The following is a 13,679-nucleotide window of genomic DNA, read 5'->3' as shown; positions in this document are numbered from 1 at the left end:
ACCTGATAGATCTCCGCTGTCATTTCATTGCTACATAGACTGTTTCTTATGTTCTATTGTTTGGTGGTTTCGGTCGGTTGTGTTTACACCGTTTCTTTTTGTTCTTGTCCATAGATCATGGAGCTGGGGACCAGGTGCCAATGGGATTTATCACTTAACCAGCTGTTATCTCACAACGTCGTACCATTGATAGCAACTCCCAGATCAGCCTCACCTACAAGAGATATCCTACTACTGGGCTTTTATACGGGACCTATTATTGGTACCGAGGAGCTGGGGGCGAGTCAACCCGCGTTAGAGCCTCGGTATAAGCCCCCCCCTTGCTGAGGTACATAACCCCTCTACCTAGGTACCCAGGTATGTACTTGGTCAATTCCATGGATAGTGACATTCCTGGGCGACATGAAAGGGGCTTGGATACTCTATCGTCTAAAGCGGATCACTCACTACGCAGTCATAGCCATATGAATTAGATTTGTTGAGCAACAAGAAACGGGGCATTGTAGCCTGATATCCGTCTAATATTGCCCAACAAAACAGGCGTTGCTAGAAATCAGTTCGCTGTGCTGAAGCAGACCCTCAAGTTCAAACAGCACATTGGCGAACAGACCCGCCTCATTGCGCCGCACTCTCCCTCATCCCCTTGGTCCTCAAACTCAACTTCATCTCCCCCTCGGCAAATGGCAACAGCCCCGGGCCCCCATTCGCATTCACATTCACCGCACTCCCATTCCCATGCCCACTCCCAACCTCCCTCCCACCCCCACCAACAGCCGCCCGCCTCAACTCCTCCCTCTGCCTCCCCGCCACCTCACTCGCATCACTCCCCCTCCGACTACCCCCACCACCCAGACTACTCGCATCATCCGCCAACGCAGCACCCCCCACCCCCCTCACCCTCCCCGCCCACAACCCCCTCACGCCACCCCTCTTCCGCTCCGGCACCTCCTCGCTCCCCGCACTGCACACATACAGCAAATACTTCAGGTTCGGCAGCGTATGCCTAATATCCACCACCCTCAGCGCCTGCGAGCTACACAGCGCCTCGACATCCTTATTCAACAAGAACCAGGCATAATCAAACCGAAAATGGGCGGCGGAGCCGCCGCGCGGCACGTACAGCGGGAACTCGCGCTGGGGGTCGGGCAGCTGGGAGATGTCGTCGCGGATGCTGGAGCGGGAGCCGAAGGGGCGGATGGCGTAGGGGAGGGGCACCGAGAGGTAGTACTGCAGGGCGTCGGTCAGGTGGGCGACGTGGCCGAGCGCGGCGGAGAGGGCGTCCTCGCTGAGGGTCGGGGATGATTTGGCGGCCGAGTCGTAGGTTGTGTTGGGGAGGGGGAGGCCGCAGATTTGGAAGGAGAGTGGGGGGCCGAGGGGCACTGGGGCGATGTTGTAGATGCGGGAGAGGTCGTCGCAGATGCGGCGGCGTTGGCCGCGGATGTCGGCTTGGGTTTTGGTGAGGAGGGTTTGGGATTCGGTGAGTTTGTCGGTGGCGTGTTCGACGTCCTTGGCCGCTTTGGCTTGGGCGGCGCGGCCTTGCGCGATGGCTTCCTTGCGCGCTGCGATGGACGTTTTCAAGTCCTCATTCCGCTTTGTGGCCAATGCCACGGCCCGCCGCTGCTGTGCCAGGTATTTGTTTGTCAAGGAGAGTGTGTCCTCGGCTTCAGGCACCTCATTCTTTGCCTCGCGCTCCAGGAGGTCATTGATCTGTTGTGTGAGAAGCTCGCGGGTGGCGAGCGCGTCTTGAACCGAGTTATCCAACGTTGCGAGTCTCATCAGCGCGTTGTAGGACGAGGTGGGTGCCGGAGCGGTGTGCTTTGGCGGCGCGGGCTTGCCGGATAGTTCGAGCGAGTATATGCCGTCGACTAGATGGAAGACTATGCTGTTTGGCGGAAAGTGGACGTCCTGCAGCGTACCTAACCAATTGAGGGCCCGCAGGTCAACCTCATCCTCCCGCAATGCTGTCCATGTATCGTTTCGTTTTGTCCAAATTTTGACCGTCACCTGAGGCGATTGCGTGATGGCCGAGTCGAGGTCGGCAAGCTCGAAGAGACGGAAGTTGAAGTTCTATGGCAGTCAGCTAGGCCCGCTCCTTGCGGTCGTGTATGAAACAGTACCGTTGCGCGTTCTTCCACCTCGCTGATGTAGATCGGTTCTTTTTCTCCCTCGACGTGCAACGAGAAGAATGCATCGGCCAGCTTGCTATCGAAGGCATCCTCAAACTTCTTTTGACGGGTCGCGGGGCTGGTATTCGGCACATTGGTGCTCCTCCGTCGGGCGGTCGGCGGGCGCAAGTCTTCTGACGACAGGGCATGGTGTAGTTGGGGCGTGTTCCGCAGCGACTCGAGCTTCGCAGGGCTCTGGATGTTTAGGGCAGCGTCATCGATCGTGCGCCCGCGGGGTCGAGAGAAGGCGACGTTCCTTAGCGCAATGCCGCGTAGATGTCGAAGTTTGCGATTTTGCGGTAGCAGGAGTGGGCGCGAGGACTCGGTTGACATCGTGTCATGTCGAAGGTGGTTCGAAAAACGGGAGATGGAAAGGGGTTGCGCGAGGCGTTGGTGATGCTGTTGATGACGATACGACGCATTGGCACGGAGCTTGCTTGGCTGGGGAAGCTTGTGGGGAGCTCCAGCTGCATGGAGCGTTGGCGCACGAAACTGGATGGTCTGTGCAGGCTCCGCTTCCCGACTTGACAGGACCTTGCCTGACGAAGCACAGACAGGGTCATGGGCTCTGGAACATCCCGCAAAAACAAAGAAACGAAACAGGATGCCAGAGTTTATTCGGACGTTCCTTCCTTCCTGGACTTCAAGATGGAAACCTGGTGAGTGCAAGAACGATCTCGCAGCAAGCAAACTCCATCTGGTCGAATCAATTCGCAATTCGTACATGTACACAACATACATAACATAACGCACACTCCCAACATCCATTACGCCGGCCGATATGGGCGGTAATACGGCGCTGCCGGTCTTTCCATCTCAGGCACCGTCCCGTGATTCCCAACATTCCCATGATTTGCATCGTGCACCCCAAATCGATCGTTCACCGCCGTCCCCAATTTCTGCCCACGATACCAGCCGGGGATGTCGCTACTATTCGTGAAGTCGCCGCCAATACTCATGCTGTGCTTGAGCCCGTACAGCCTGTCCAGTTCCTGTTCTTCCCGCCGTGTCTTGCGCTTCCTCCACCAGTAGAACAGAGCGCACACGAGCACCATGAGCACCGCCACCGAACTCGCAACTCCGATGGCCACTTTAGCCCCCGAGCTGATTCCGCCTTCTTCGGAGGACGATTCGTTTTCTTGTAGGGTGGGGGTAATAGTTGGAGGGCTGACGCCAACGTCCACTTTGTCGCCTGTTGTTTGCGGGTTTTCGTCAAGGACAAGAGTCTCACCTCCAGAGGTCTCGGTTGACTTGGTGTCGTCGTCGTCGTCGCTAGCACTTGTCTCCTCTGATGTTGGTCTGGCGCGGTCCGTGGTTGAGGTTCTCGTTGCACTTCTGCGGGAGCTGGTTGTTGTTGACTTGGGTCGGTCACTGCTCTGCCAGTTGATCTGGATCATTGGCGCGAATAGGCTGAACGCTGTGATGGAGGCTTCATCGTCGGGGACCGTCTGGGACGCAACGTCGCCGCTTTTGCTCCCGTCGCATGTGACGATAGGTATCGTGGTGGAGGTAGCCACCATGGTGCATGTCTGGCCGTTGATGTTGGCGCAATCATATCCACTAACTCCGCGTTAGACCACCCCGTTGCCCTCGAAAAATGTCGCGAACGAACCTTGGACAGCAGCCGACCGCCGTCTCGCCATCTCGTAGCTTGAACTGCACCGGCCAGCCAGATCCTCCGCCGCTGCCCCCCGTTGCCGAGCAGGCGGTCGCGTACCCAACCGGGCAATTCAAGCCCGGCGAGTAGAACCCCCATCCGGATAGCGGCGCGTCCCTCTCCTCGGCGCCCTTTGACGTTTCTGGCCAGCATGTCGTGGCATCGAAGGCCTTCCCCCCAGCGCAGCCCTGCCCGAGAAAGGCAACGTCCTTATCACCACCGACCCCGAAAAAGTCTGCTATCGCGTTGCTTCCCGCGCCCACCGCGACCGTGCATTCTGGCGGCGGCGTGAACGTCGTCGTCAACGGCCCAAGGTTGTTGGGCGCCTGCCCGATGAGGACTGACATGTTGGTTGATGGCTCGTTTGGTGTTTGATCCCTGAACTGTGACTGAACTTGTCGCAATCAGGAGACGCTGCCAAACCCCCGGGTCCGTGGTGGATGCGAAGATTTTAGATGGGAAATGCGCCGCTTGAGCGACCCGCCAGGAATCTCCCCAAACGGGCTGCGATCTCCCTTGCGGACTCCATTCCCACGCGAGCCTTCTGCTCTTCTGGGACGAACCCGACGAGGGACCCTCCATTGGCCTGCTGGAATGTGCCTCGTTTCAACCCCCCGACAAAACGCAACATCGTGGGCGGATTTTGGTGCCGAGCGCGTCTTGTGTGCCATCCGAGCGATCCTCGCTAAGTTAATCCCAGGGACGTGGTGTCGATCTTCTCCCAGCCCGGATTTAGCCCCCGCACTTTCAAGCCCCTGAAGATCTCCCTCGGGAAGACGGCAACACCCAGCATTCATCAACGGCGCGGCAGACGTCAGGCCGTTGGTGACAGTTTCGGACTCGCCATTTTGGGGTCGGCTGATGGTCCCTGATACCCAGCTAGTGTTCCGCCAGACGCTCTTCCACGGCGGAAGCTGGTTTTGTTGGCTGCTCACGAACGCCGAACCGCCCGATCATCCAGCGTCCCCCGTAATATCCCAGCGGTAATGACGTCGCAACCAGGCCGTTAATCCATCACAGCGTATCAGTCCTGCTAATATTGCGAAGGGTTGATAACCAGGCAACGGAACATGAAACCTTCATCGAGGTATGGGAGACCGTGAGTGCGTGAGTGGTAACCCTGGATGTGAGGCGGGTGCGGCATTTGATGTTATCAACCGAGGGCAGGTCGATCGCTCAAAGTTCCTCGAGTGGGATGTGGACCATGTGGTTGCTTCGAGACGGCACTGGAAGGGATAGTTGGGCGCGTGGGCACCATGGACAGGAGCAGCAAGTTCTATTTTGGTCACATGCTCCCAAAGTTAACTTGCCAGCGGTTCAGGTTGAGTGAGCCTCTCAACCAATGATAAGGAGCGATGCCTTGGGCCGGCGAAGCTCTCCTGGTGTCGCTTCAAGTAAGGGGTTGAAGTACACCACAACAGTAAGGGGCTGACATGACATATCCAAACCACAAAATTTAACTTTGAGAGAAAACACGTCGCCACCGCGGGGTGGATGACCGAAGTTGAGTGTCGCCTCTTTAACGATGGCAATCCATCGACCGAGTCAACGCGTGTCAGAGATTCGTCTTTGTGACGTCACTCTGTTCCAAAGTCATCGAGATCCTATAACAACGTAGCGAACATGACCCCTCCTTTCTTATCCACAAGCGACACCACATTCCACATTCCCATTAACCCGCATACACCACACCCAGGAAACATGCGCGCGCTACAAAAGATCACGACTACCCTCCCACGGGCAACCGCCCTACGAGGCATGGCCACCCGCCCAGCCACTGTCGACACGCTCCGCGCCCACCACAAAACATCACCCAGCAGCTCTCCCGCCACCCAACCCATCAACCACCAACCCTCCAACCAAGGCGTCTTCGGCGCCGAGTGGTCCTCACACTTCAACCGCCCAGAAGACCAACACCGCGACCACAACCGCGCGCGGGCCTCCTGCTACAGCACACAAATCTACCACGGCCAGGCGCGCCCCTCCGACCGACGAGGAATCCACTCCGTCGGACAGGACCGGGTGTCAGCCCCTTCCGCAGCAGGCGCCGCCCAAACCTCAGGCCCCGTCACGGGCGCAGGCACGGGCGTGCTGGTGTCGGCGCAGATGTTCGGCACCGAGGTGAAGGGCAACCCGACCGAGAGCGAGGCCGACGTCGCTGCCGACCGCTCCGACGAAGATCCCCTGCCCCCCGGGCTGCACCATACCATCCGGATGGGCGCGGGGGATGCGGCGCCGCTGCCGACGGAGAGCGAGGCCGATGTGGTGGCGGATCGGGGAGGGCCCGAGGCGGATCCGTTGCGGGCGGGGGGAAAGGGGATGGGGCGGGGTTGAGGTCCGCTGAGGAGTGGTTAGGGGGTTGGTATGAGGTGGTTTGGTATTGGGGGTTGGGCGGCTGGAAAATTGTGTTTGGACGGGCGTTTGGGGAGGGTATTTGGGGTTGGTGTTTGTTCGTTCATTCAGGGATACGGACCTATCTTGAGGTGAGAGGTCTTGGTAGGGATTCGACCTCTACGACGAGCAAACAAGTCATTCGTTCACTCGATGGTATAACTGAAAAGGCGGGATGGAACACTCCAAGCTGTAGGCGTTATCGCATTCCCAAAAATACAACAATGGTTCTTCAAGGTTGTCAACCGAAGCTTGAATGGTTGGTACCGCCTAGGGTGTTCGGTAAGAAGCAATACTTATTCACCCCCAACTTCCTAGGTCCTGGATCCTCATCAAGACACAAGTTATTCCTTAACCCGATCCCACCGTCTCCGCAGACCCCCTTCATCTTCTCCCCACTCTCGTTGCAAAAGCAACAACGAGCCAATAAGCTCAAGGCCCGCATGGCTCAGTGGTAGAGCGTGTCACTCGTAATGACAAGGTCACTAGTTCGATTCTGGTTGTGGGCAAAGAATTCCCATTCTTTTTTCCGTTCTTTTCTCAGATATTAGGTTCTCCTCCTTTTTGAGGGTGTGTGTGGTGAGGAGATCAAGAGGCAAGAACATCGAGAACACAAATGCGAATATTGGCTTGCTTCAGTTTAAACGTTAAGCGGATCGCATCTAGTGATGATACTGAGATCTGCTCCAAGGTCTCCTGATGACAGTGCACTCCTTAACGTTGTGTTAAAATCTGGAATAAAAGGGATGAACGGGCACCTAGGGTACAACCCCTTTTTCCCACAGCCCCCTTTTCCCAGCCCTAGCAGCTCGACTTCCGCATCTTGCAACACTTCTCGCCGAACTGGGCACATTCCTTCCATTTCCCCTCGCCTATAACCAGAGCCCCAACAATATTCCTAGAATTGGCAACACCCCCAGAAGTCCTGAGTGTGCTGACGGGCGTGATCCTGGCCCGGTTGCCAGTGGTAGAACGAAGGTGGTAGCGACAGTTGGCAGCGGTGCGGTCTGCATTGCGTCGATGGTCACCACGTACGTTGGTGCTTCGCTCGTCAATGCTGCCGTCACTCGTGTGGCATTGTACGACGACTGCTGCGCAAGCAGGCCGCTAGGGATGGGCGCGAGGGTGTAGCTCTTGCTTGAACATGTCACGGTGTAGTTGTTGATCCTACTTGAGATGAGGCCGTAGAATAACAGGCAGTTATCGCACCTAGATCGTCGAGTACCGGAAGCTTAGAGTCCACCTTTGGGAAACAAGAACATCATCATGTTGGGGGAACACTTACGCCTTAATAACTTCAGCATACCCCGATGTGCAAATGCACTTGTAGTATCCATCAGTTCCATGAGCTTCCTGCTCCCGTTGACATTCATCACCGAATTCCCTCCTGGCATCACAAATCCCGCCTCGACCATAACATATTTGAGATCCTTCTGCGCTGCGGTCAGGGGCAGAGGGACTAGTGATAGAAGCGGCGCTTCGACTACTAGTAGCAGTCTGCCCGGAAATGAAAGGCGCGAACAGGCCCAAAATGAGGACTATCGGGGCAAAGAAAGACGCCATTTTCACGGAGTTGGCGGGTGGAGCGACATTTATAAGGTATTAATGAATATTAGGTCGGGGTGGGTGGGTGCGCAGGGTCACCACAGCCTTAAAGCCTTAAAACATCAATGTCGACCTTGTTGTGGGACAAGCAGTCAAAGCTTTGGACATCACACCAGGGAGGGCAAGGCTCGGGTTGCAAGCCACTTAAGAACACAAGTTGCGTCGCCTTTCATCTGGCCCAGCCCTCATCCCTGCCGACGTGCTGGTGTGGTTGCATGGACAAATCACCAAGTGGGATCGACTGCCTGCATCAACATGCAAGAAAGCGTTCAGCTTGTGCTTGGCACCCTTGGCCTTTAATCGGAAACCACCGGCCCATTGGACAAGGGCGATCGGTGGCTTTGGGTGGCTTTCTTCGGTCTGACCGGTGCCCTGAGATGGAATGGAAGTCCGAGGAACCTCACTGCCAAGTGACGTTTAAACCCCCTTCACGCGCCATTTACTTCAACCTCACCCGCCCATCTTCGGCCCCTCGCCGCTCAGTGCCTTCACGTTTTTGCTACCCGATGGACGAAAAACGCCACACCTCTTCTCCTGACCTTGTGGCGTGTTGAACTGGGGTGGCACAATGACGGACTACTCAGTCGGATACACAGCCGGCCTGATCGCTTTGGCCATCTTTATAAGTAAGTTTTATTCTACGGGGTCTAGTAATAGTCATAAGACCCCAACCCCAACCTCGACCTATCTTGTTTCCATCCCCTACGCCAAGTGCTAACCTGGACGGCAAAGCACAACTCTGGCTTCCAACCGCCATCTCCTTTCTGCTTGCCGGAGTGCTCCGCGATGAAGAAACCGCGGCAACATGGTACGTAGGACTTGGGTGGCCCTCTTGCTCGGTCCCCTCGTGCCCAGCTGCTAAGCACCGGAGCTTAGGTCGGTGGCAGCAAAGCTTCTCCAGTCATCGCATTGGACGACGATTCTACGGACCGACTCAGTGCGACCGCATGCTGTTCGAAGGCCCGTTTTCCTCGCCTCCCTCGCTATTCCAATTGCAACCGTCTTGATTGCCGTCTCTAGCGTGGTGACCCCGATCGGTCTTCACGACGCCCTTGAAATCGGAGAACGAGAGGTCGGCGACTTCTCTTATATCCGCGATAGCAGTGCTTATTTCTACGGGACGAGTCCTCGCCGTAATTACACCTTCTCGAGACAATGCTCCTATCGCTTGAATCCTGCACCATGCCCACTCACAAACGGTACACTCATCTTCAGCCTCGGTAGCAGTGTCGCGTCATGGGACTATCCTAATAACTTGACCATGGAGATCCCTCCCGTACTTCGCGAGCTTTATTCAAGCGGTACGCGCGGGATCGGCACGACCGTGTCCAACTTCTTCGATATCGAGTGGCGACAGCTAACTATGAGGGTCGACGATGCTGGGATTGTGAACCGCGGATCTCCGTATACCGTCAACATGTTCCGTCAAGTCGATAGCGTCGCCTTGGAGGACTCGATCAAACTGGTCGAGGGTCTCATCGTCGACACGCAGACCGGCGGCGTGGGCTTTCGAAACCACACGATTCCTCAGCCTCCTGACCGCAATGTCACTTGGCAGGAGGATATCCTATTTATCGAGCCCGTCACCGCCTGCGTTGACACGAACCTGACATTCGACTACACCGAATCTGAAAACAAGAACATCTCTTCCTCGGGGCCCACTGACTACCGTCTCACCGACCGCGGCGGATTCGTCAACCTGAACCGCGCCGATCTCAACCGCACGTTTCCGTATTACGACGGCAACCCGCAAGCGAACCCGGACCTCAGGGGCAGGGCGTACCTCGCAGCTCTGGTGAACAACTACTACACCATGCTCTATCTTAATGTCACAAACCTGGGAAATTCTAGCACGGGCGCCAAGTCATTCCGCTACCTGGATTCGGCCATAGACAAATCCTTTCCCCTGTGGACCACTACCCTCACCAACTATAGGGCTGCCTCGTTTTTCAACGCCTACGGGGGTTATCTTTTTGCCACCGGCTCGGGCGGAAAGATGAGATATCCCAATCCGTTTAATGTTACCAAGAGCAGGCCCTGGTTTGAATCGATACGTGCGTCTCTTTATCCCTCCCCAGTCACTTCATTGCCTCGTTAACATGTCTACCCCCCAGCTATCATCTGCTCCGGCGCCGCTGGCGGCGACATCGCCAACGTCACCAACATCTTCGTCGCCTGCGGCCTTGTCACTGGCCCCCCCAGGCGGGTGGACGGCGGTCCGCCCGGCATCTTTGAACAGGGCAGCAAGTGGACCACGCCCATTTACTCGTGCGCAACGGCCGTCCGCGCAACCATCAAAACAGTAACCTTCTCCACCGACCCCGGAACCAACCCAGCACGGCAGTCCGCCGAAAGCGCCCGCGGTCTGACCTCCTTTCGCGTCACCAACATCACAGCCAAGACATACCCATCCCCCGACGCATACCCCCTCTGGGCGATCGAAGACAGCGGCTACGAACTAAGCGACATCACCCCCCTCTGGGGCCTCATCTCGCCAGCCTACCCCGCCGCCAACTTCCCCAACATCTCCGTGGTCCAGCAACCCTCCCTCTACCTAGTCGGCCTCGGCAGCGGCTCCGTCATGACCAACCCGACCTTCTCGACCTACGACAACAGCCCGGGCTACCAGAACCTGCCCGCGGCCGACTTCCCCTTCCGCGTCGCCAACACCGTCTACGCCGGCGACGCGGGCACCTCCAACGGCGTCAGCAGCTCCGACTGGCCCTTCGACCTCGTCGGCCGCGCCGACATGGCCGTCTTCACCCGCTGGCAGAACCTGACCGCCACCGCCGACGGCGCGAGCCGCATGATCAACCTGCTCTGGACCGACCTCGCCGCCTCGGCCGTGGTCGGCACCAAGGGCATCGCCACAAGCCCCGCGACCGAGGATAGCCCCGCGCCGGTCGTCCATGTCTACCCCGCCGTGCACAAGGTCAAGTACCACTACGCGTACGGCATCCCGGCCTTTGCGCTGCTGGTGGTGCTGGGGCTGGTGACGGTGGGCGCGCTGGTGGTGTGGGCGATGGGGTTGTCGAGTTTGGCTAAGCTAAGGATACGGCTGCAGCAGCTGTCGGCGGGCAGGATCTTCACGATTGTGCTGTACCCCGGGGAGAGCGACTTCAAGATGACGCCCAAGGAGTGGGGGTTGATGAGCGGGGGGAAGACGGTCAAGTTTGCGGATGGGGAGGGGGCGGCGGCGGTTCCGACGGAGGAGGATGCGTTGACGACGCCGACGACGGCGGGTGGGGCTGCTTCATTGGCTGGGACGGATGGTAAGGTTGATATTGTGGAGGATGTGGGATCTGTACATCATATGCATGATATGTATGACGGCCAGCAGCATGGCGGGTATATCGCTTTGGACCCCCTGAGCTATGGGAATAGGTGAGCAGGTGACTTGACTCTGCTCTGGGATAGTTCAGGTTACCTACCTAGGTGGGTAGATGTATATTCATATACTATACACAAAAGAAAGACATAACGCAACATTGCAACAACCAACTAGGCTTGTAATAGAACCATGAGCCAGGATTTCCGCTTGTTCCCACAATACAAGCACCATGTCTTCATATCCCCAAAGCTCCTGGCTCGGATTCAGACAGCTCCACTTCGAGTTTCAAGGTTTATTTCCTAATCCATCTTCAAGTTCTACATATCTCCTGCCCCTACACTTCGTTTTCCCCCGACGCGGCTGCCTTGCCTCAGGGATGAAACCATGCAACACACCCCCTTTTCACCTCCACCGACAAACCTGACCATCACATACGACCATACCCACTTGAGAATACGGGATCCCGTCCGCTCTCCCCTAGTCAAACAAGTGAGGGCCAGACCAGTAGTTGGGTCGGTGACGACCAGCGAATCCCTGGTGTTGTATGTTTTTGACCTTTTTACTCGTCTTTCCAGGTTTATCCCAACCTATCCCCAAATCCAATTCTAGGTTTAAGAGTAGGACAGTGAAAGCATGGGTAGAACGGATGACACGGTGGCGGAAGAAGCACGCCCTTCCAGCAACGCAAAAAAAAGAAGGCTTCTTGGCGATTTGATTACCGGTACAAGCGTGATTATTTCTTGTTCATTTGGTATATATCTTGTTCCCTCCGGCCCACCATGTGAGCGAGAATTGCCAAAGGCTCTCAGTCTCCAGGTGTTGAACGTCCTATCCTCGGCGGCTGAGGCGTGCTTGCTCTGCGCGGCACGAGATGGATGATGTTGGTCGGGTTGTTGATGAGGGTTAGACTGCCTCGTTCTGTGGTTGGTTTACATCCAGACGCCTTGTCAACATTGCAAATCGTATAGTTGATCGCACCGCCTGCATGGGTATTAGGGGACCAGTTCTTGTCATCTGATGGGGACTTTCCCCCAGGTAGAACGAGAGGTTACTCTTGTGGATATCGAAATACAAAATGCTGTTCTGACTCTCCCACTGCCTTACACGCACTGCGAGTACCACTGGTTGGACGCCTGGCAAGTGCCCTCGGAGCAGCAGGTCGCACCGGTCCACCCCTGCCCTCCACACTGCGACCACTTCGCCGCGCAGTCACCGCCCGGGTTCGGGTTGCCGCCGCCGCCGTTGTTGCCGCCGGTGCTGATGTCCGGGTGCGCGTTCTTGGCGAGCATCTGGGCGAACTCGTCGAACCAGGCGCCGGCGCGCGGGGCGCCGGCCATGCCGCACTCGCCGTCGGACTCGCCGCCGGGCTTGATCCAGACGACGGCGTCGACGTTGGCGTTGCCGGTCTCGGTGGTGAAGGGCTGGCCGAAGCCCGAGGGGAAGACGTTGCACCACTCGCCCCACTCCTCGCGCGCGCCGTCGAGCGCCACGCGGCCCTGGTCGATGATGAACTGCGTCGGGAGGCCGCGCTCGCCGAAGGCCGCCGCGAGGTTGTCAGCGTACCGGGACTCGTCCGGCGACGGGCTGCCCTCGGTGTAGGCCGGCGGGTTGTCCGTCTTGTAGGGGTTGTAGTTGGAGACGTTGCTCGCGTAGCCCCGGATGCGGTTGCTGCTGCCGGCCTTTTGGAGAATGGTGGCGACCACGTCGGCGGCTGGTGAGGTGGTGGTTGGTTAGTGAATGCCCGTGCCTCTTCCGCACACTAGCACAGAAGAATGAGACTTACTCAGTTCGAGGTTTTCCGGCCAGCCAAGCCAACCGCCGTTGGCCACATCAAGGTAGAGGTGGACGTTGCTGGCCTGGAGCTGCTGGATGGCGTAGGCAATACCGTCCTGTTGGGGCTCACGGGCGTTTTGGCAGAACTCGGTTTCGCCAGTGACCATGTTGCCCATGGCATCGGGCTCGAGAACGACGGCGAACTGGAGATCCGACGCTGCCTTGAGCTTCTGCGCAAACGGCTGCACGTACTCGGTGCGGTACCGAGCGAGACCACCGTCGGCCAAGCTTAGCTCACCGGAAGAGTGGCCGGCACTGCAGTCACGGTCGGGGATGTTGTATAGAACAAGACCGACAATGGGGTTCTCGCCCTTCTCCTTCGCGGCACGGGCATTGGCAATGGCGTCGTCGATATCGGTCAGGAGGGCAATGTTGGAGATCCAGACGAAGGTGCCGACCTTCTCCTGAACGAACTTCACCTTGTCGGCACTAGTCTGGTCTCCAGCCGACACCAAGGCCTCGCGAGTTTGCTCGAGCGACTCGCTGTAGTTTGGGTTGACGAGCAGGGTGTGGCCAGAGAAGGGGTTGCCAGACTGCCGCGGCTCAAGCGCGGGAAGAGCCGAGGCGGTGGCGAGGAGGCCGGCGAGGAGAGCAAAGGAACGCATGTTGACCCGTACTGCTGATGATTATCGGCTGGTAGACCTCTGCAAAGCACTCTTCAATCGGCCTGTTGGTCGGGGTATTTCAACTATTTCAG

The 13,679-nt window shown here is 57.5% G+C and overlaps 6 protein-coding genes and 1 non-coding gene across 7 annotated transcripts; 3 read left to right on the top strand and 4 right to left on the bottom strand.

The window, feature by feature from the left end:
- Positions 1-296: 296 nt before the first annotated feature.
- On the bottom strand, positions 297-2,595 carry B0H64DRAFT_351139 (UV radiation resistance protein and autophagy-related subunit 14-domain-containing protein). Its single transcript, XM_062801456.1, has 2 exons — positions 2,118-2,595; positions 297-2,067 (listed from the first exon to the last, which is right to left on the bottom strand). Exons 1-2 carry the CDS (start codon positions 2,496-2,498, stop codon positions 616-618), a joined length of 1,833 nt encoding a protein of 610 aa, XP_062663309.1. The 5' UTR covers positions 2,499-2,595; the 3' UTR covers positions 297-615.
- Positions 2,596-2,758: 163 nt separating this feature from the next.
- Positions 2,759-4,569, bottom strand: B0H64DRAFT_1154 (uncharacterized protein). Its single transcript, XM_062797856.1, has 2 exons — positions 3,778-4,569; positions 2,759-3,725 (listed from the first exon to the last, which is right to left on the bottom strand). The coding sequence occupies exons 1-2, from the start codon at positions 4,167-4,169 to the stop codon at positions 2,933-2,935; spliced, it is 1,185 nt and encodes a 394-aa protein (XP_062663308.1). The 5' UTR covers positions 4,170-4,569; the 3' UTR covers positions 2,759-2,932.
- A 954-nt stretch (positions 4,570-5,523) lies between these two features.
- On the top strand, positions 5,524-6,156 carry B0H64DRAFT_414038 (uncharacterized protein; the record flags this gene model as incomplete). The annotated part of the gene is made up of 1 exon (XM_062805010.1): positions 5,524-6,156. The coding sequence occupies one exon, from the start codon at positions 5,524-5,526 to the stop codon at positions 6,154-6,156; it is 633 nt and encodes a 210-aa protein (XP_062663307.1).
- Positions 6,157-6,650: 494 nt separating this feature from the next.
- On the top strand, positions 6,651-6,722 carry B0H64DRAFT_t19. Its single transcript has one exon. It is a non-coding gene; the product is annotated as a tRNA-Thr (tRNA).
- Positions 6,723-6,818: 96 nt separating this feature from the next.
- B0H64DRAFT_379178 (uncharacterized protein) lies at positions 6,819-7,984 on the bottom strand. The gene is made up of 2 exons (XM_062802628.1): positions 7,499-7,984; positions 6,819-7,422 (listed from the first exon to the last, which is right to left on the bottom strand). The coding sequence occupies exons 1-2, from the start codon at positions 7,774-7,776 to the stop codon at positions 7,086-7,088; spliced, it is 615 nt and encodes a 204-aa protein (XP_062663306.1). The 5' UTR covers positions 7,777-7,984; the 3' UTR covers positions 6,819-7,085.
- Positions 7,985-8,161: 177 nt separating this feature from the next.
- Positions 8,162-11,507, top strand: B0H64DRAFT_351128 (uncharacterized protein). The gene is made up of 4 exons (XM_062801455.1): positions 8,162-8,444; positions 8,551-8,626; positions 8,695-9,872; positions 9,933-11,507. Exons 1-4 carry the CDS (start codon positions 8,387-8,389, stop codon positions 11,204-11,206), a joined length of 2,586 nt encoding a protein of 861 aa, XP_062663305.1. The 5' UTR covers positions 8,162-8,386; the 3' UTR covers positions 11,207-11,507.
- A 683-nt stretch (positions 11,508-12,190) lies between these two features.
- On the bottom strand, positions 12,191-13,627 carry B0H64DRAFT_447692 (1, 4-beta cellobiohydrolase). The gene is made up of 2 exons (XM_062807012.1): positions 12,933-13,627; positions 12,191-12,860 (listed from the first exon to the last, which is right to left on the bottom strand). The coding sequence occupies exons 1-2, from the start codon at positions 13,585-13,587 to the stop codon at positions 12,250-12,252; spliced, it is 1,266 nt and encodes a 421-aa protein (XP_062663304.1). The 5' UTR covers positions 13,588-13,627; the 3' UTR covers positions 12,191-12,249.
- Positions 13,628-13,679: the final 52 nt, after the last annotated feature.

Source organism: Chaetomium fimeti, assembly GCF_033439085.1.
Source record: "Chaetomium fimeti strain CBS 168.71 chromosome Unknown B0H64scaffold_1, whole genome shotgun sequence".
NCBI classification, from domain to species: Eukaryota; Fungi; Ascomycota; class Sordariomycetes; order Sordariales; family Chaetomiaceae; genus Chaetomium; species Chaetomium fimeti.
The sequence above is the reverse complement of the archived record's forward strand: the minus strand, read 5'-3'. Positions and strand labels throughout refer to the sequence as shown.